The following is a 22,611-nucleotide window of genomic DNA, read 5'->3' as shown; positions in this document are numbered from 1 at the left end:
TTCTCATCGTCTACATCAGATGTATGCAAGTTGAAGCGGCCTTTGTATGGATTAAAACAAGCTCCAAGAGCTTGATTTGATAAGTTCCGGTCTACTTTGCTACAATTTTCTTTTGAGCAGAGCAAATATGATTCATCTTTGTTTCTTCGGAAAACATCTACAGGTTGTGTTCTTCTTTTGGTGTATATAGATGACATTATTATCACAGGAACTATTCTTCACTAATCACTAGCCTCCAACAACAACTTAAAGATTCTTTTCATATGAAAGATCTTGGTACTCTTACTTATGTTTTGGGTTTGGAAGTTCATAATGTTGCTTCAGGTGTGTTTCTAAGCCAACACAAATATACTCAGATCCTGATTTCTTTGGCTGGTCTTCAAGATTCCTCCTCCGTAGATACTCCATTGGAATTGAATGTGAAGTATCGTCGTGAGGAAGGCGATCTTCTTCCTGATCCAACTATATTTCGACAATTAGTTGGGAGTCTAAATTACCTTACTATTACTCGGCCTGATATCTCCTTTGCAGTTCAACAAGTTAGTCAATTCATGCAAGCTCCCCGTCATCTCCACTTGGTGGCTGCTCGTCGCATCATTCGGTATCTTCTAGGAACATCTACTCGTGGATTGTTCTTTCCAAGTGGTTCTCCTATTCTTCTTAATGCTTTTAGTGATTTTGATTGGGCGGGATGTCCTGATACTCGTCGTTTAGTCTCTAGTTGGTGCATGTTTCTTGGAGAGTCATTGATATCTTGGAAGAGTAAAAAGCAAGATCATGTGTCAAAATCTTCAACAGAGGCTGAATATCGATCCATGTCTATTGCTTTCTCCGAGGTTGTATGGCTTCGTGGATACTTGCTGAGATTGGATTTCCTCAATCTCATCTTACTCCTCTCCACGCTGACAATACAAGTGTTATTCAGATTGCTACTAATCCAGTTTTTCATGAGAGGACCAAACACATCGAAGTGGATTGTCATTATATCCGAGAAGCTGTAGATAAATGAGTCATTACTCTTCCACATGTGTCCAGTGATCTTCAAATAGCTGATGCGTTTACAAAATCCATGGCTCGGCAACACCATCAGTTTCTAGTAGGCAAATTGATGCTTCTTGATCCACCAGCATCAATTTGAGGGGGGATGTTAGCATGAGGGAAAACTAAATGATTGTATATATTAATGTAATTATATAGTGATATAAATTAGCATGATCATATACATTTGCTGTAGAATCAAAGGAATAAATATTGTGATAGAATAGTTGATTTGGAGGGATAGCAAGGCAGAAAATTGACACCTACGACATGGTAAGCTGGGAATTTGTGGAGGAAGCACTCGTAGGATATGGATTTCCTAAAATCTTTACACAGTTGGTAATGATATGTGTAACTTCACCATATTTTACCGTAAAAGTAAATGGTGAGGGACATGGAATTTTTGCTGGCAAGAGAGGTTTACGACAAGGGGATCCAATGTCTCCTCTCCTATTTGTCCTAGTAATGGAGTATTTGTCGAGGGTCTTAAAGTGCATGGGTGAATTACCTGACTTTCATTTTCATCCAATGTGTAAGCATCTCAAGTTGACTCATTTAATCTTTGCCGACGATCTAATGATCATTTGCAAAGGTGACACTAGTTCTGTGGCTAGAGTGATGGAAGCTTTAACTCATTTTAGTGAAGTAACGGGTTTGGTGGCCAATGTAGATAAAATCTAATCTGTTTGTAGCTGGAGTAGACGATAGAACTCGAGGACAATTGTTAGAAATGACTGAGTTCACTCTAGGACAACTTCCAATGAGATATCTTGGGCTTCCGTTGTCCTCCAAGAAGTGGAAGAGAGTGGATTGTCAACTTCTGATAGGAAAGATCACTAGCCGAATTAATATTGGCTATTCCAAACTTCTATCTTACGCCGGTAGAATTCAAGTTGTGACTGCTGTTTCGTTCTCTATACATAGTTTCTGGGGGTCTGTGTTCATCCTCCCCCAAAGTATTCTCAAGGAGGTTGATAGAATTTGTAGGAACTATATTTGGGGGAGTAATGAAGAGAAGAGGAAAGTGTCGCTAGTAGCCTGGGAGAAGATTTGTTGTCCAAAGAAGTTTGGAGGGTTGAATGTTAAGGGCTGCAGTAATTGGAATGTTGCATCAGTAGGCAAATTGTTATGGCAATTATCAGAAAAACAGGATACGTTGTGGGTAAAATGGGTACATGGGATCTATATAAGGAATGAAGATTCCATTTGGGAACATATTCCGCCTCTAGATTGCAGTTGGTACTGGAAAAAGTTAAATGCACCGAAGAACAACATGAGGAACTGGTACTTACAAGGGAGGTATAATCTAACTCACTCTGGCCAATATTCAATCTCTGCCAGCTACAATGCAATGCTGGGTGAATTGAACAGGCTAAGGATAGCTGATCTTATTTGGACTTCTGTAGCACAGCCAAGGCATCGAATGATAATGTGGTTAGCAGTACAAGGCAGGCTACTTACCAAGGAGAGGATGCTACGTTTGAACATTCCTGTTGATAATGAGATATGTTGTTTATGCCACAGCCAAGTGATGGAGACCCAGCTGCATCTCTTTGCCCACTGCACTTGGCTGGGATAAGTGAAAGTTGAATTTTTACCTTTGGCTAACATACAGGTGTATACAGGCGAGGTGCGACAAGTACTAGAAAGAATCAAGAGGAAGCATTGGAGGCAATTTTATAAAGAAGTGGTTGCAGCAGTTTGGAGTGCCATAGTTTACCACACTTGGAGGGCAAGAAACTGGAAGTTGTATTGAGGCACAATTGTGAAAAGTGAGATAGATAAAAACAGAATTTACAGAGAGAATGGCATTGTTCAGAGGATCTAAGAAGGCTCATAGAAGTAATAGTTTGATTCAACATTTTTTTATGTAACTAGTTTCTTGTCCAGTTGGAGGCTTAAAGACATAGAACCCTTCCTAGAAGGTGGAGATGGATTTAGGTGCTCTATAGATGTAATGGTCCTTTTGTTTGTTAATGGTATTTACAGTTTACCCAAAAAATAAAAAAAAATTGTAAATGTTAAGAGTAATTCTAATTGCTGCATTACAGGTTATTCGAAAGCATTGATCAAAACAAAGATAATGTCATTTCACGTTTGGAAATGAAACTAATATGCAATATTAAATTTGGTCCTGCACCTTCGGATGCTGATGAAACGGTCGAAAGAATCATCAAACAATTTGATGCGAGTGGAGACGAGATGATCAGTGTGGAGGAATTTGTTACTAGATTCTCGCGATGTCTACACAATGTAGGACATCATTCTCATTTTTCACCGGAATCCAAAGAAGATATCACCAAGCAAGAAAAAAGATGAATGCATGTTGTTTCAGAGTCTTTAATCCATGAATATGTCCAACAATGTATGAATAACCAGTATAAGAACTTATACAGGCAAACCTCTCTGTAACAGAGTCGTTTGTCGGGATATCTTTTGGCTGCTATAACGAAATGCTGTTATGGAAACCTATAATAATATAAGGCATAAAGACATATACAAACACTCAAACTTGGCCTCAGCCGGAAAGTAAACAGTCCTACTTTGAATATGCACATCTAGACATCACAACTTGTCTCCAACTATGTCAGTTGAACACTCCAACTTACAAAATGATTATCTATCCACCTCTAATATTTATGCGCCACATCAGCGTCAGGTGTCCAGTAGACACAATGCCGACGTGTTGGAGTGTTTAGTTGTCAATTGAGACCAAGTTAAGGTGTTTAGATGTGCAGTATTCACAAACTTTGGGAATGCTTACTTGTCAGCTGAGGCCAAGTTTGAGTGTTTGCTTATGTATTATGCCATAAAACATGGCCATTATAGTGAAATGTTGTTATAGAACGGTTTGACTTCATAATGAAATGATTTGTGTTATGCAGAAGAATTGGGAAATGACAGAAAGGCTGCTGTAGAAGGAGACTGATAGATCTGCAATTGCATGGATAAAGGCCATACTTCTTCTGGTTATTGGAATAGTAATATTAGGACTACTAGCTGAACCTCTCATCAAGAGCGTAGGGAGTTTCTCCGGAGCGATATACGTACCTTCATTTTTTCATCTTGTTAATCTTAGTTCCTTTGTCTACAAATGCAAGACTAGCAATCTCAATCATCAACGAAGCAAGTCGAGAAAGACAGAACTAATTCATTGACATTATCAGAGGTATGTTGAACTGTTCTGTGTTCTCTCCCCTTCTTGCTTTAGTTTGTTGACGTCTGTAGATATAGGTAGTGAAACCGAGATCAAAAAGCAGAGAACGTCAACAAGAATATTATAAATGCTAAAGTCCTTTAGTCTCACCCGAGAGGGTACATAATCGAATAGCTGAAGGCATTTTGGGGCTGAATCAGTTAAAAAAAATGCCAATTGACTACTAAAGGCTAAATGCGGCAAAGCTTCTGCTGGAGGAGCCAATCTCAGAAAATCTCCATTGAGACCTTTAATTTCTCTTACTAAACTCGATGGTTCGGACTCAGACAAAGCTCTCGACTTTGACACAACCTCTTTGTAAAAATGCCAAATGACTATTTGTCAGGCTCACGAGTAGTGAAATTAAGCGATTTTAAGGTAAGATATAGAACCATTTCCATATTTGGTTTATTCTTTCCTTGGAGAAAAAATTTGAAGGTCTATAAATTGAAGATTTCTATTCTCATAACATAACACAATAACTTTCACAATATAGACATTTAAGAGTTTAGTTTATGGGAGATCTATTCTCTCAATAGTTTTAATAGTTTTCTCTTATATTAGTTTTCATATAATAATATTATATTTTTAGTATAAGTTTTTTTTTATCTGATTTATTAACCATATGATATGCAATTGTAAGCTTCCGCATAACGCCCTAATCACTTTTAAACCCAAGCTCTTCCACATTGACTGAGCACTTGTTGCTGCTGGAAGTGGATTCGTTTAGGGACAAAAGAGCACTTTTTGCAACGAAATAAAGGTGCGGACGGGTATTCTAGAGAACGGCTAGGGCCTCCTCACGCCGGCCATCTATATTACAACATCAACAAACCAAAATATAGCTATTCTGAAAAATCAACATCAAATCTGTGAGCATACACAACTAAGAAGCAGTGTAGCATTCTCTCTTTGGTGAGTGAGTTCCAATTCATCCCCAGAGAGCCTGATCTAGGATTTGATTATTATGTGCTCGAGTTCCCAATTTTACCATATTCCATTTGATTTACCGGTTCGAAATTTGTTTATTTAAGGTCGCCATTTAATGTTGAAGAAAATGTTCAAAATAACTAAAAACAGTTGGACATGTCACAAACCAATGCATGCTTAAGTTCCCTTGAAATTGCCTCAAAATTTTTGGTGTTCAATGACCTTTTTCTTTCTTCTTCCTTTGTCACTATTTTTTCCTTTGTATTAAACCTAGAAAAAAGTCTACATACTTTAGAGCTCTCCAATATAAATTGAACGTTCCACATAGATTTCATGTCATTTGATGCTCATTTTTATTTCATTTCCTTTTTACTGTTTCAAATTTGAATCAAAACTAAAAATTAATGGATTCTTCTGTTTATTAAGTAACTTTCTCCATACCAATCTGTCGGTGCGTCACATAATGGCACTACAAGTTAGAGCAAAATTATTTTTATATGATTGGATTCAAATACACAATGAGAAAACGTATAATTTATGTTAAGAATTCATCACCAACTTAGAACCTGTTTGAATTGTTGTTGAGAGGCCAAAAACATTTATTTTGAAAGATTAAGACGTTTGGCAAATAAGTAAAACTAGTTTTAAATGGAAGCACAAACAATTTTCTGCGGTTGGAAAAAAGCTAAAAATCTCTGCTTCTTAAAAAAAGTAGAAGCAAGCAAAAAAAAAAAATTATTCAAGACCAAATATATCTCTTCCATATATATATATTTACCAATATATGTCTTATTAATTAATTAACATATCTCATATGTTTGGTTAAGTTTGATTTCATATTTTATATTTTCTTTTTATATAACAAAATTTTATTTTATTTTACATTTATATATTATTATTTTATATTTTATATATTATTTTGCAGGATTAGAAAAAAAAGGTAATATTGATTGAAAATATGAATATGTACATTTTAATTTAATTAAAGTTTTTATAGTAGATATTTAAATAGTTTCTCTCTATAAAATAATCTTAATATTAAAAATATATTGATACTTGTCATTTTCATAATTTGACCCTCAAAAGCACTTTTTAAAAAAGATTAGTCAAGCAAAATATACTTATCAAAAGCACTTTTCAAATGAATTAGTCAAACACAAATTATTTTTATTTTCAATAATACTTTTTAAAAGAGCTTCTAGAAATAAACAGTTTTTAGTAGCAATGTCAAACAAACTCTTAATTAATATCTAAAATATTTCATGAAGACCTAATAGTTAAAGAATTGTAGAGAACTGAGAGTAGGAGTGTTCACTGTTTATTTGGGTATGGTTTTAGATTTTTAAAAACAAATAGTACTTGGTTTGGTTTTGATTTTTTTTTAAAATCGAAGAAATAACCGAATTGGAAAAATATATACATATATTATATATACATATATTTTATTATTATTCATACATAATATATCATTTTTACAAATAATTTTAAGGATCTAATTATATATGTTTTCATCAAATTTTATTTTTTAATTTATTTATATGAAAGCAAAAATGTACGAGACGAAAACAATCATTTTATTAGTTTCATGTATATGGGTGTCTGATAATTCTTGGTGGGACTAAAAATGTCACTATCTCTTCCTTCTAGACTAAAATGGTGAATTTTGAAGTTTATACACGGTAAATATAGTGACTTGAAGTTCTCTAATGTAAGTTGTCCTAAGTATTTTTTGTTTTGAATGGATTGTTATCACTTTTTTCCTGTTTTAAATGAATACTTACTTTTATTTTCGTGTATGATTAATAAATGTATAATTAAACCAAAACAAACCGAAATTTCCTGTTCTAAGTGCTCTTGAATTAGGTCTCTTTCAAGATGGACAGAGGGGCGGCTAGTGTTTAATATACTAGTCAAAAGAACTCAATAATTTTTGTATAATTTTGGATATATATATATATATATATATATATATTTATATGGACAGAGGGGCGGCTAGTGTTTAATATACTAGTCAAAAGAACTCAAAAATTTTTGTATAATTTTGGATATATATATATATATATATATATATATATATATAAAGAAATTTATCAAATATTCGATTGTAAATCTATTATAGTAATTGAAATCGTTATAGGCTTAGTTGCTCATACCCGGGTGTAATTATCTGATACAGTAATTTTAGCTTATCCCGATCATCTTATTAAATATTGAAAAATCACACCGTTGAATTATTTAACAAAAGAGTAAAATATGAGTAAAGAAAATTAACATGAAATCAAAAGGCTAATACATGGTAAATAGAGCCGTCAATATGGGTTAGGTCTATTGGGCTGGCCTGGCATAACCTGTGATTTGATAGGATTGGACTAAGATTTTCGGAGCCCATTTAAGAAAAGAGTTTTTTAGCCCGTCTGAATAAGCTTGCTGATTTGTGAGACTTGAGAAATATGGGTAGGGTCAGGCTGTCGGCCAAATAAAAATTAATTAAAAATAAAAATAAAATAGAGTATTAAAAATAACAAGAGTCCAAACTCAAAATTTATTTAAAATTTTAAATACAAATTATATTTATAAAATATGTACTACGTAAAATAAAAATTCCCTAAAATTTGAACCCAATCCATTTTTTTGCCCATTTGAACCCAATCCATTTGAGCCCAAAGTAAACTTGGGCGGGTCAAGACCCAACCCGATTTTCATTTCAACCCATTTTAATATCTTCAATTTCAACTCAACTCGTCCATTTGACACCCCTAGTGTAATTATGTAATTTTCCCATTAAAATGGAACAAAAAGAGACACGGGCCCAATAATGACCCGACTCCAACAAAAACAAAACAAAAGACACTAGAAATATAGAGGTTTAAAAAAAAAGTTCAATATGTAGAGCGATTTATGTGTTAATTGATTTATGTATCAAATTATCATTCAAACAAATTGGCTAAAAGGAGAGAAAGAGACACGATAGGCAGCTAGTAAGTTCAAGTTGCAGTTTATTAGTATAAAGTTGATAATACATGTGATGATACAATGGAAGCTGAATAATAATAATATTTGCTATCCGTCGACATGTCTGCTTCAAGTCAAGAATAATTGAATACTTTCACCATTTTAATTTGTTTGTTTTACTTTTCTTTTTAATCCGCTACCCATATACTCCCTCCGTCCCATTTTATGTGATATAGTTTGACTCGGCACGAAGTTTAAGAAAGAAAGGAAGACTTTTAAAACTTGTTGTCCAAAATGAATGATAGAAATTTGTGTGGCTGTAAATCATTTCATTAAGGGTAAAACAGACATTTTATAATAAAATTGTTACTTAATATAGAAATGTGTCATTCTTTTTTGGACTGACTAAAAATGAAAATAAGTCATATAAATTGGGACAGAGGGAGTAATAAATTAATAATAATAATTGATAGAATCATTGACAAGTCATAAATGGACGAAAATTTTCATAATTGAAAGTGAGAGGGCAACAACTTGGTTATTTGTGGACCAAATAATTTGTACTGTTATTGCTCTTCTTTACAACTCGTGCTATGAATCAATACTAATATAATTGATCTTTGTACAACTCCATAATTCATTGCCCTAACCAAATGGCTACCATTATTATCTCTATTATTTTCATCCTTCAATTATTTTTGCAAAATTGTCTAGTCCTTGCTAGTCCAATTCTTGGCCAAAGTAGACAAGCTTTGGAGATAATCATCGGCGGAGGTGGTGGAGTACCTCCACCGGATAATCAAGATTGTCCACCACCTCCTCCGCCACCAGAACCTCCTTGCCCTCCGCCACCATCGCCACCATTGCTCCTCTTTGAAAGTAAACGTATCGAGATTGCCTATCATGTCATCCAAAAGTTAAAGTCCAAAATCAAATGTGACCCTTTACATATTACAAAAACATGGATTGGCTCTGATGTTTGTAACAAGTACAAAGGTTTTCGTTGTGCCACGGTTCCTGACTTAAAGGTAAAAGCACTAGCTGCTGTGGACTTCAATCAGTACCAATTTGATGGCCCTGACCTTACTATTGACGGCTTTCTTGATGAATTACCAGACATAACAATCTTCCACGCAAATACCAACAATTTTAAAGGTACAATCCCCAAGAAAATCGCGAATCTTCGTTATCTCTATGAGCTAGACCTTAGCAACAACAAATATAATGGTGAATTCCCAAATAACATTGTTTTTGGTGCCAAGAAATTGTATTTCTTGGACCTTAGGTTCAATTCATTTTCCGGGTTGGTTCCCCCTGAAGTTTTCCTGTTAAATCTCGATGTTCTGTTCATCAACAACAACAATTTAATCCAAAAACTTCCTGATAACTTGGGATCAACTCCAGTTCTTTACTTAACTTTAGCCAACAACAAATTCACCGGTCCAATTCCTCGTAGCATTGGTCAAGCTTGTAAATCATTACGCGAAGTTCTGTTCTTGAACAACCAGCTCACTGGATGCTTGCCTTATGAAATTGGGCTTTTAAGTAAAGCCACAGTTTTCGATGCGAGCAAAAATCAGTTAACAGGAAAAATACCTCATTCATTTGGATGTTTAGCTAAGATGGAGATACTTAACTTGGCACAAAATCAGTTCTACGGAGCTGTGCCTGAACTCGTGTGCAAACTCTGCAATTTGAAAAATTTGATGCTGAGTTACAATTACTTCACTGAAGTTGGGCCGGAATGCAAGAAGTTAATTCAGAAAAAGGTTCTTGATGTGAAAATGAACTGCATTCCAGGCTTGCCAATGCAAAGATCAGCAGAGGAATGTGCTGCATTTTTCTGTAAGCCAAGATCATGTCCTGATGAAAAGTCAATGGGATTTGTTCCTTGTAGCATTGGCAGTTCTGAGCAGAATCAACAGAACGCAAGTGAGACCGCGCCAGCGCCAAGAACTTACAGTGTTTTGAAACCGCATTCGTTGTAAATGCTCTGTTTTTTCCATGTTTGCAGATTGAACTATGGCAGCAGGAAATGTAAATTTGCCAAGTTTAACTTCCTTATCTTCGTTGATGCATGTTATGTTTGTTAATTATAATAAAATAATTACGTATGTTCCGTTTGGATAAGATGATCACACTGTTCAATAGAATTAGAGATGGTAGGTTGTGTAGCACAATGGCTCAACTAATGCATCTATGGTTTTGGATAGCAATTATTGATAAATTAAATTTTGATCAGTTTTATTAGTTTATCTTAATTCGTGTATTTTAAATTATAATAGGATGCGACCGACGGATTGAACTGAAATTGAGAAAATTGAAATAGGCAAATTATTACAATTGATATTCATTTGTTATATTGTCAAACGGACGGACTGAATTGAAATTGAGAAAATTGAAATAGGCAAGTTATTGACTTGTCCAAACTTATTTGGGCTAAATTAAGTTGCACTGAAAACTATGTATGCCAAGGGTTAACAAATAAAATTTACTAACTCCATTTAAAAAAGAATGGTTTGGTTTTTTTTTCAGCCTGTTTTAAAAAAAAATGACCCATTTTTTTTTGACAATATTTTAACTTCAACTTTCCAAATGACATGTTTAAGGCGATAAGATTAAAAGACATTTTGATATATTTGACGTAACTTTAATTTAGAACCACAAAAATTAAAAAGTCTTCTTTATTTTCATAAACTCTGTTCCAAGTTAAACTAGGCCGTTCTTTTTGAAACTGTGAGATTATATCTTAAAAATTCTGACTCTCAGCAATATTATGTAAGAGTAAAATAAAACTGAGTCGATAATCAATAATATTTGAGCCACATTTAACGCGCCTATTAATTTGAAAGATGACAGAGACAATAAATATCGACCTGACTCAAAGTAATTTTTTCAGAATATCGTACTACAAGCTGGCATTTGATAAAGTTGTTATCCTTTTTAACAAATCAATAATTCAGAAAATAAATTCTGGAAATGACTAATTAAGACTTGTTGATTTGAATTTGGGCCTTGGAGGAACAGCCCTGACAGCATTTTCAATTCAGAATTAACTCATAATGATATAATTTGAGTATTTCACAATTTGCATCTCTAATATTATATATGTTTTTTGTAAAATCATGAGTCACTTTTTAAAAAAAATATTATTTACAAGGCTAAAATAGAAATACAATAACTAATATTTTCCTAAAATTTACTTTATCTACATGTAATCACATTTAATAGTAAAAGGTAATTGGGGTAAAATAATGCTAATTTATCTTAAAATAGGCTAAGATTTACCTAATGACTATTTTTTTCTCTATAAATTTTTATAATCATCATATCATATATTACTAAAAGTGGGAAGCTCCAAAGTGTAAAGTTGAAATATTATTTTACCCCTATACTAAAAACTTTTTTTAAAAATCATATATTATTAGTTATTATATATTAAATATAAATATTATGGGATGCTAAAAATTTACTTTCTTTTTTAATGAAATAGTAAAATGCCTGAAGAACTTGAAAAGTCAGTTTATATATTAAATATAAATATTATGGGATGCTAGAAATCTACTTTTTTTTTTAATGAAGTAGTAAAATGCATGAGGAATTTGAAAAGTCAGATTTTCATTAAAAACGTAGTAGTAGTAATAATAATAATAATAATAATAATAATAATAATAATAATAATAACAATAATATCATCATATATTTTATTAAAAGTGGGAAGAAATTTAGGAAAAAGTTAAATTGTTGTTTTTCCCCAATATTAAATTAAAATGTTATAAAATATATAATTTATTAAATATTCTATCATTAATTAAGAATATCATATTAAGTTTTACAATAATATAATTAATATGTATTTGAGTATACATACGGATGGATTAATTTCCTTGGTACTGCCACTTATTTCAATACTCTAGAATGACTTATCATTTTCCCATACCAATTCAATGTTTTAAAGTTCTTTTCAACTTCTAACAGTAAGCTTTCATAATTTTATAAATAGTCAGATCAGTGAATCATGCTAGACTAGATTCATTGATGTTCTCCCTCTCCTCTTCTTCTTTTAAATTCATTTCAAAGTGACTGGTAAGGATTCCATTGATATTTCTCATATGTCGGCTTTCTTAATTATCTGTTAACTTATTATTATGCTTGATTATGAATTAGTCTTGGGTTGCTAATAATTCTATCACGGCATATAAGGGTGTCAAAAATAAACTCAAACATAGATAACCCGCCCAAAATTTTAAGGGTTGGGCTCAAGATAATTTGAATTTGTTCAATCTCAACCCATTCAAGTCTAACCCATTTTAAAAGAATCCTCAATTGAGCCAAATTCAATCTTCAATTTCAACCCGTTTTAAACTCTTTACTAAGATATGTTCCTATATTAAAAGTATGAATTATTATCTATTTAACATCTTTTAGAATTTATCTATCCATTTGTTACTTTTTTAAAAAAAAATCTTGAGCTGAAATTCGAATTGTGATTATAAAAGTTAAATATCACTAAGTTAAAATTATTGAGATTAATCGGGTCAAATTGGCGGGTCAAGACCCAACCTGTTTTTTAGCCCATTTGAATCCAACTCATTTGAGCCCAAAGTAAACTTGGGTCAAGACCCAATCCGATTTCTATTTCAACCCATTTTAATATCTCTAATTCCAACCCAACCCCCCATTTGACACCCCTAACGGCATACATAGTTTCTTCCTTTATAAATTGAGCATAAAATGTTAGTCCACTAGACTTTCTTATGAAAATTTTAATTTATCGGTTATTCTTTTTTATTCAGATTAATATATTGCTTTGTGTAACCTTTTTCATTTTGTATGCATATGATGACATGTATATTTTATTGTTTTATTTTAAGTTAATTGGATTGATATTATACATATTTCTATACATAAATTAGGCCTATATAAATTTTATATAATAATAAAGGTCAAACGTGCGAGGCACGTTTTCAGAACTAGTATATTATAAGAGGAACCATCTACTGCTTTGCATAATTTGGTGGCTCTTCATTTAATAAAATGTGTATTTATTGCCTACTTATCATGGGCCCATTTAACTTTCTGATTATTACGTGGCTGCTTCGGAGATATTACTAGGATTAAATTTTGGAGAAATTATTATTTTATTATATTTAGGGTGTGTTTGGTATGAAGAAAAATTTCCAATTTTCTCATGTTTGGTTGGGTAAAATGTATTTTTCAAATCAACTCATTTTCCTTAAATTTAAGGAAAATGACTTCCCTTCAAAAATTAAGGAAAACATTTTTCAAAATTCTCCTCCAACTTCAAATTACAATTTTTGGGAAAAGGAATAAATTCTCCCTCCAACTTGTACCAAAAAGACATGCTTCAACTATTATGACGACATATTACATACCTATTCTTGTTCAAAGTGTAATTAATACCACCCCAAAATTGACGTGGAAATAAAATTAAAAATTAAATAAATTAGGCGCATTTGAGTTAAAAATAAAGTCAAAAAAGTAATTTTTTAACCCCTACCCCCTGTTTTCTCCTTTTTCATGTTCATTTCTCTTATTTTTCTTTTCATTTTTTTCTTAGCAAAATTTTACAATTTGTCACTCAATTTAATTCTTTTAAATCACAATTCTACAATTCTTCACTCAATTTCATCATTATACCTAGAAAAAGTAATATTTTAATTCAAATTTCATAATGATTCTAGGAATTCAAGACTTTGTTCTCCTCATCTTTCCACTTTCACCTTCAAATTTTCAGCAAAATCCCTAAAACCCTCAGATATATTTGTTGCCTATAGACATTCATATACATACATCCACTTGCCTTATTTAGTTAAAATTGATTTCTTTTCATTTGGGTATTCATATATATGTGCATATTCACACGCCCACTTGTCTTATTTGTTGGTTGTTCGGATTTGGAAGCACAAAGCTTACTGAAATGGCTTGGATCTGAACAACGAAGCTCATTGAAATGTCATTAAAGTCATGATTGAAGCTTTGAGCTCGTCGAAACACCTTCAACATAAACTAAAAGAAAAAAATTGAAAAGGGTAAGGGAAAGGGGTTTGATTTGGTGTTTGTCAATTACTGATTTGAAGTTTTGGGTGGATGTTTGTGATGACTTAGGTAGCTGTTTGGTGGTTGTTCTTTGTCGAAGATGGGTTGGTTGTTGGGAAAGATGTGTTAGGACCGAAATAAGCAGGTGTAATGCGGAAGCTAACAAAACAAACCTCGAAAGACCACGAGTAAGAAGACAAACGAGAAACACACCAAAAGAGACAAATTTAATGTGGTTCGGCCAATCGACCTACGTCCACAAAGGAGATGAGCAATCCACTACAAATATGAGAGTACAAAATATAGAGAGAAACAACCTCAACCATTTCACTCGGAATACAAGGAGGTACACAAAATTCTCCTCCATAATCGAAACTCTCAAAACCCTAGGACTACATTGTGAATCCTAATTATGTTAGAAGGAACAAACCTATATTTATAGAGTCCTAAAACCTTTCCTACAAGAAAATGACTAGTCAAAATATTAAAACCTTTTCCTAAAAGGAAAACTTATTTATGGTAAGAAATCAGGGCAAATAAACCCCAACAAATCTCCCCCTTGGCCTGAATTTCTGACAAAATAAATTTATCCACCTTCTTCATATAATCTTTAGGATCTTGCATCTCTTATCCATAATCTCCTCCATCAAATCTACGTCTCGACACAGAGAACCTCTCTGAAACAGTTTCTCCAACAAAATCTTCATTACTGTAAAAAAGGTTGCGACTAGAACTACACCCGCCAAGATGAACACCCATCTCTAACATGGTTCCATCATTGAATCATGACTCTGATACCACTTGTTGTGACGAAAAGATGAAAACGAAAATCTAAAATAAAGAACACCAAGTTTAATGTGGAAAAATCCTTCAAAACGAAGGTAACCACCACGGGATCGACAAGATCCGAATTGCTTCACTATAACAATAAGGGAGTTACAATTTTTTTTCTAATGGCTACACAACATGTGCCAAAAGAAAACAAATAATAGCTACACCAACAAAAGATAAATAGAAAGAAACACCATCCAAACCCAGTTGCAGTTCGGGACCTAAAACAGGATCTAGCTGAATTCTGAATCCGATCTCCACTGTTAAAATCAACCGCCAAGATGTCAGGAACATTCAGTCCAAATTGCAACCCGATCCAACTGTTAGTTAAACGGAAAAAACCGATCTGAAGGTTGTTGGTCGGAATAAAAGACTGCAACAAAAGAACTATTTTTCTTCTTTCTCCTCTCTTGTTGAAAGCTCTCTCAAAAACCTCTCTTATGTCTTAATATCTTTCAAAGACAATACTAATGAGCAATTGAATTATTCTCTCAAGACCATCCTCTATTTATAGAGTTGTGCTTTTCCTTACAAAGCCAAAACCTACTACAAGTAGGATTACAATTCCAATCATTTTCCTAAAAGAATTGAAAACCAAATAAAGAGAATAATTCCAATCCTTTTTCAAGTAGGATTAGGCCATGAGCCTTTGGCTGGAACATGGGCAATAGCCCAACAAACTCCCCCTCCAGCCAAGGGGCCAAATGAACTTCAAGTGGAAGAACTCTTGACAGGCTTCATGCTTGCCGCACTTCTACAAAACTCATGCTTGTCTACGATCACAACTTTTGTAAGCATATCTGAAGGATTGTCATCAGTGTGTATCTTCTCAACCTCAAATAATTTCTCTTCCAGGGCCATTCTAATCCAATGATATTTTCTACTAATATGCTTGGACTTAGAATGAAATGTAGAGTGCTTGGTGAGATAAATAGCACTTTGATTATCATAAAATAAGACAAACCTTGATTGTTCAAAATCAAGATCTTTGATAAACTCCTTCATCTAAAGCAATTCTTTGGCACCTTCAGTGATGGCAATATATTCTGTTTCTATGGTAGATAGAGTTATGCACTTCTGAAGTCTTGATTGCCAAGAAATAGCTTTCCCTCTAAAAGTGATCAAATAACCAGAAGTGGATTATGAGTTATCAAGATTTTCTCCCAAATTAGAGTCTGTGTAGCATACAAGTTCAAACTTGCCACTACCAAAGCACAACTCCATAACTGAAGTACCTTTCAAATATCTTAGTATCCATTTCACTGCAGCCCAATGTTCTTTTCCAAGATTGGAAAGAAATCTACTAATGATACCAACAACATGTGCAATATCTGGTTTAGTGCAAATCATAGCATACATCAAACTACTAACCGTGGAAGGGTATGGAATACTTGACATCTCATTCTTCTCTTCATTAGTAGATAGACTTTGGGTCGTACTCAACTTAAAGTGTTTAGCAAGAGGTGTACTAACCACTTTTGCTCTGTCATGTTGAACCTCTTGAGTACTTTCTCAATAAACTCCTTCTGGGATAGTGATAACTCGTTCTTGTGTCTATCCCGATGAATTTGTATGCCTAAGATCTTCTTTGATGGCCCTAAGTCCTTCATCGCAAACGATTTGCTTAACTCTTTCTTAAGGACTACAATTCTAGATTTATTTTTGCGAACAATCAACATATCATCCACATAAAGTAGTAAGATAATAAAATCATCATCAGAGAACTTCTGAAAGAATACACAATGATCTGAAGAAGTTTTCTTGTATCCCTGATTTTCAATGACAGATTCAAACTTCAAGTACCACTGCCTTAGAGCTTGTTTCAAGCCATACAAGTTCTTTCTCAATTTGCAAACATGGTTTTCTTTTCCTTTAACTATGAAGCCTTCAGGTTGCTCCATGCAGATCTCCTCTTCTAAATCACCATGAAGAAAGGAAATCTTGACATCCATCTGCTCAACCTCTAAATCTAGACTTTCGGCTAAGGCTAGAACCATACGAATAAAGGACATTTTCACAACAGGAGAGAAAATTTTATCGAAGTCAATTCCCTTTCTTTGACCAAAACCTTTGACAACTAACCTAGCCTTGTATCTAAGTGCAGATGTATGTTGCTCTTTCTTTAATCTGAAGATCCATTTATTTGTTAAAGCTTTCTTACCTTTCGGTAACTCCACTAGCTCATATGTGCCATTCTCATGAAGTGACTTCATCTCGTCTTCCATGGCTTCTACCCACCAATCTCTATGAGTATCTAGTATGACTTTATCATAACCTTCAGGTTCTCCCATGTCAGTCAAAAGGATATACTCATTAGGAGAATAACGTGTTGAGCTTCGCTTCTCTCTAGTGGATCTTCTACAAGAGGTTTCTGGAGCATCCAAATTTGTCATCTCAGCATTAGTTGGTTAATGATCAACCACAACATCACCAATAGGAACATCTATAGGTTCTACACCCTGATCATTATCTAGATCATTATCTTGGGTTCCTTCATGTGCAAAAGATGTATCAATAATAGGAACTGGATCAACATCAACTAAGCTCTCATCAATCTGAGAATCTGGTTTCTTAACCTTGTCAATAGCTTCAATAGTTTGATCTTCAAAGAACACAACATCACGACTTCTAATGAGCTTCTTATCAATTGGATCATAAAAGCGATATCCAAACTCATCTTGACCATAACTAATGAAGATGCATTGTTTAGTTTTAACATCCAATTTCGACCTCTCATCTTTTGGAACATGCACGCAACTTTACACCCAAACACTTTCAAGTGATCATATGAAACATCCTTAGCAAACCAAACTTTGTTTGGAACATCACCATCCAAAGCAACAACAGGAGACAAATTGATAACATAAGCAACAGTGTTAAGTGCTTCAGCCCAAAATGAATTTGGAAGTTTAGCCTTTGAAAGCACACATCTAACTCTTTCAACTAAAGTTCTGTTCATCCTTTCTGCCAGGCCATTTAATTGAGGAGTCTTTGGAGGAGTCTTCTGATGACGAATTCTTTGCGATTTGCAATAGTTATCAAAGGGATCAATATACTCACCACCATTATCAGTGCGAATACATTTTAATTTCTTTCCCGTTTCTCTCTCAGATAAGGCTTGAAACTCCTTAAACACATCAAGTACTAGATCTTTGGATTTTAAAGGATATACCTAAATCTTGCGAGAATGATCATCAATGAAAGTTGCAAAATAAAGTGCACCACCTTTTGACTTCACTTTAAAAGGACCACACAAATCAGAGTGTACTAGCTCCAGTAGCTCAGACTTTCTAGAAGGAGGATGATTGTGAAAATAAACTTTTTTCTGTTCCCAGCTAAGCAATGAACACATATTTTTACCTTTGTTTGTTTCACACCAGCAAGCAAATTCTTCTTTGCCAAACAGGTGATCCCCCTTTCGCTCATATGATTAAGCCTCTTCTGCCACAATTCTGATAAAGTCTCACTTTCCACCAAATTTAAGAGTCTCCAAGAATCGATCCTTGTGTCACGTATAAATTTGAATGCTTTCTTCCTCAAGCTACAATCAATGAGCCTTTGGTGAGCTTCCATTGGCCATTAAACAAGTCATTATGTTAGCCAACATCATCTAGTTGTCCTACATAGATCAAATTCAAGGGAATATTTGGAGCATGCTTGACATTCTGAAGGACTAAAATAAGCAGGTGTAATGCGGAAGCTAGCAAAGCAAACCTTGAAAGACCACGAGTAAGAAGACAAACGAGAAACACACCAAAATAGACATATTTAATGTGGTTTGGTCAATCGACCTACATCCACAAATAAGATGAGCAATCCACTATAAATATGAGAGTACAAAATATAGAGAGAAACAACCTCAACCAATTCGCTCGGAATACAAGGAGGTACACAAAATTCTCCTCCATAACCGAAACTCTCAAAACCCTAGGACTACATTGTGAATGCTAATTAAGTTAGAAGGAACAAATCTATATTTATAGAGTCCTAAAACCTTTCCTACAAGAAAAAGACTAGTCAAAATATTAAAACCTTTTCCTAAAAGGAAAACTTATTTATGGTAAGAAATCAGGGCAAATAAACTCCAACAAGATGAGGGGATGACGTTATGGAGGTAGGTTTGTGGTGGTGATAGGTTGATTATTCTTCGCCGACGAAGACAAAGAAAGTTGTGATATAAATTTAAATGAATATTTTTTCTTGTCAAATTAGAGATAAAAATGGGTAGAATCTAGATTGGAAGAAGATATGATTATTAGAGAATTTTAATAATTAGTTAGGGATTAATTAGTGTATAATAGAGTTAACGAAAGAAAAGTTAATTAATAAAGAAAAGAAAAATAAAAAGAATATAAAAAATTATAATTTCTAATGTGGTGTTGACGTGGTAATGTAATACACCACATCATGTGAGAGTGGTGTTATGCGTCTCAAGATGGTATAAAATTCACTTTTAAATAGTAAGAGTGTGTAATAGGTCGTCATAATAGTTGAAGCGTGAAACTGACTTTTCGGTATAAGTTTGAGGGGGAATTTATACAATTTTTCTTTTGAAAAAAATAATTTATTTTTTCATTAAAGCTTTTTTAAAAAAAAAGTATTTTAAACTTCAATTTTTAATTGTTTTTATCCCCCCACCTCCAAAAAAAAATTAAGTTTGTTTTTAAAAAATATTTCCAATTTCAAAATTTTATTTTCACCCCACCCCAACCTCTCCCCCTCACCCCCATCAACCCCCCACCCCCTCCAAAAAAAATTAAGTTTGTTTTTAAAAATATTTTCAATTTCAAATTTTATTTTTCCACCCCACTCCCACCCCCTAACCGCGACCCCCACCCCCCTCCAAAAAAAATTTAATAAAAACATTTTCAATTTCAATTTTTTTACTTTTTCACTCCACCCCACCCCCTACCTGCAACCCCCCCCCCCACACATCTGCCCCCACCCTCCAAAAAATATTAAATTTGTTTTTAAAAAATATTTTAAATTTTTATTTTTTCACCCCACCCAATTCCTACCCGCGACACCCCCAACCCCAACCCCTACCTGTGACCCCCCCAACCCCTACCCGTGACCCCCCACCCCCAACCCCAACCCCTACCCACGACCCCCCATCAGCCCCCCACCCCCTCCAAAAAAAAATTAAGTTTGTTTTTAAAAATAAAAGATATTTTCTCAAAATATTTTTCATTCATAAATTAAACACTAAAAAAAAATTTCGAAAAATATTTTTTCTACTCACCAACCAAACATGAGAAAATAAGTCCAAAGTTTACTTGTTTTTCAGGAAAGCAGTTTTTAGGAAAACATTTTCCATGGAAAACATTTTCCTTCATACCAAACACACCCTTAGTTACAAAATTTTTTATTTTACGTGACGTATAAGTCGTATTCATCACTTTACGTGGTATATCAATCAGATACATCACTTTACAATATATCGGGCATACACAATGTATAGGGATGCTACTTTACACAATGTATCAGTCAGATACATCACTTTACAAATGTATCGGTACATACGCGATGTATCGGAGCGTTGAGTAATATATCCAAAATTAAGACGCGATGTATCAAGATGTATCCAAAATCGGGATCCGATGTATAGGATGCTTTGGAATCTATCCGGATTCCACTAAATTTAAGGGATTTTTATAATTTGAAAAAGAGTAGAAATAAGATATAATTAGCTCTTGACACTATAAAATTATGTAAAATCTACTTAAATTTTAGCCTATAATCACACGAACTTGCGTAAATACACGACTTTGAAGTAGCTGACTCTCTGTTTCTAATTAAAACTTACATGCTCTATTTCTGAAACAACTTTGAAGCGCTGACAAAAAAATAAAACGAGACTTCAATTTACTTTTGTATTACGCTTCCAAAATCGGCGAACAAACATAGAAACGGAATTAGTGTGTTGATTACGAGTTGATCAAATTTAATAATTTTAATTCAAAGTTTTAACATATACTAAGAAATTTATTAAATATGTAAACATTATTAACTTAAAATTGAATAACTTTAAAAAATTAAAGTTTCAAATTTAAAAATTTGAAATTCTGACTCCGCTTCTATATATGATGCGAAGAGCAAAATGAAGGAAATTACATATGGTACTTGTCATTAATTTTTAAATATTTGAATTAATTCTAATAAATTAAGTTAATGTAATTGAATTAACTTTAAAAATTAATCAAATTAGATTTCGAGAAAACTCCCTAAAGCCTCAAGCAAGCAGCCAATGGAGGAAGATGAGGAAAGAAAAAGAAAAAAATGTTTTACTCTCCAAATTCTATTAGTAACACATAAATTAGGGCAGAGTAAGTAATATATATTATTTAAAAATGACGTGAAAACTGAAAAGTACTATCAATCATAATTAAAAAAATCTATCAGTGCCACATAAATTAGGACAAAAAAAATAATATATTTTATTTGAAAATTATGTTAAAAATACTCTAAATAACTATAATTTATAATTTATAATTTATAATATCTAAAAATCTGTAACGACCCGCTAGGTTGTTTTGAGCACTAGACGTCTCCCTTTCATAAAATATCCTCCTCGTAAATTTTAAATGAGAATTTTGAACTATTCGTCTAACTACAATCATTTAGTTGACATATATTTGTTAAAGTAAAAATTGTGCATAATAGTAAACATTTAAATCAAAATCAATATTATATCTAGTTTTACATTTAATTCTATTCGGTAGCTAGTGTTTAGCGATTCTTGCAATTCGTTGGGACCCACACATTTGTATATAATATAAATCAAAAAAAGGAAGTTATGGTTTTATACAATTTACTTTGCCTCCTTTCTCTCCCCACTTCCTTCAATTCCTCCTAAAATCTCTCCCCAAATCAATTTGAATTTCAAATCTCTTCCGGTTGTAGCATGAAAATTTTCTCTCTCCATTTACTCCATTTTCTCCTAAAATCTCTTATGCACATTAGTTTTGAATATTTGTCATTACCCTCCCAATTGTGGCATTAAAATTTCAGGTAACCGTAAAAAAAGTGTGTAAATCAACTTTATATTTTTCCTTTGTATTCTGTATAATCTTTACAATTTTTTTCATGAACTTTCATATACATATACATATTCAATGAATACAAATTTTTATTTATATATAGATTACAGATATATACATAGACAACTGAAAATTACAACAAAAAGAACATAGGCTTATACAAATTACTGCTAATACTATAGCTATGAAGTGCAATTATCTAAACTATAGCTATAGAACACTAATATAGATATTATCTTTGGCATTCCTAAAATTTACTCTTTGATAGATAATTAATTTTTAGTTGGTAATTAATGGACCAAATCTAAAATGTATTTAATAGAGCAACTTTCACATATAGCAAACATAAAAATCATATTTGTCTGTTATAACTATAGTTTATATAACTCTCTGGCAGGAGCTTCAGATTTGTATAATTTCGCTGGCAGGCCATTTGTATAAATTGCTGGCAGCCTCTCGTTTGTATAAATCGCTGGCAGCCTCTCAATTCAATTTTATGTGTTTGTATATCTGCATAAAATTTGAATTTGTATACAATTGAATCGAAATAAAGTATTTGTATAT

General features: G+C 33.1%; 2 protein-coding genes across 2 annotated transcripts; both read left to right on the top strand.

Annotated features, from left to right (window-relative positions):
- Positions 1–1,308: 1,308 nt before the first annotated feature.
- Positions 1,309–1,719, top strand: LOC125839089 (uncharacterized mitochondrial protein AtMg01250-like). The gene has a single exon (XM_049518070.1). The coding sequence runs from the start codon at positions 1,309–1,311 to the stop codon at positions 1,717–1,719; it is 411 nt and encodes a 136-aa protein (XP_049374027.1).
- Positions 1,720–8,727: 7,008 nt separating this feature from the next.
- Positions 8,728–10,251, top strand: LOC125838970 (uncharacterized protein At4g06744-like). The gene has a single exon (XM_049517975.1). It carries the CDS (start codon positions 8,770–8,772, stop codon positions 10,102–10,104), a length of 1,335 nt encoding a protein of 444 aa, XP_049373932.1. The 5' UTR covers positions 8,728–8,769; the 3' UTR covers positions 10,105–10,251.
- The last annotated feature ends 12,360 nt before the right edge of the window (positions 10,252–22,611 follow it).

This window comes from Solanum verrucosum, unplaced genomic scaffold (genome assembly GCF_900185275.1).
Source record: "Solanum verrucosum unplaced genomic scaffold, falcon-dt-bn FXZP01000163.1, whole genome shotgun sequence".
NCBI classification, from domain to species: Eukaryota; Viridiplantae; Streptophyta; class Magnoliopsida; order Solanales; family Solanaceae; genus Solanum; species Solanum verrucosum.
This window is presented reverse-complemented; position numbering and strand designations above follow the sequence as displayed.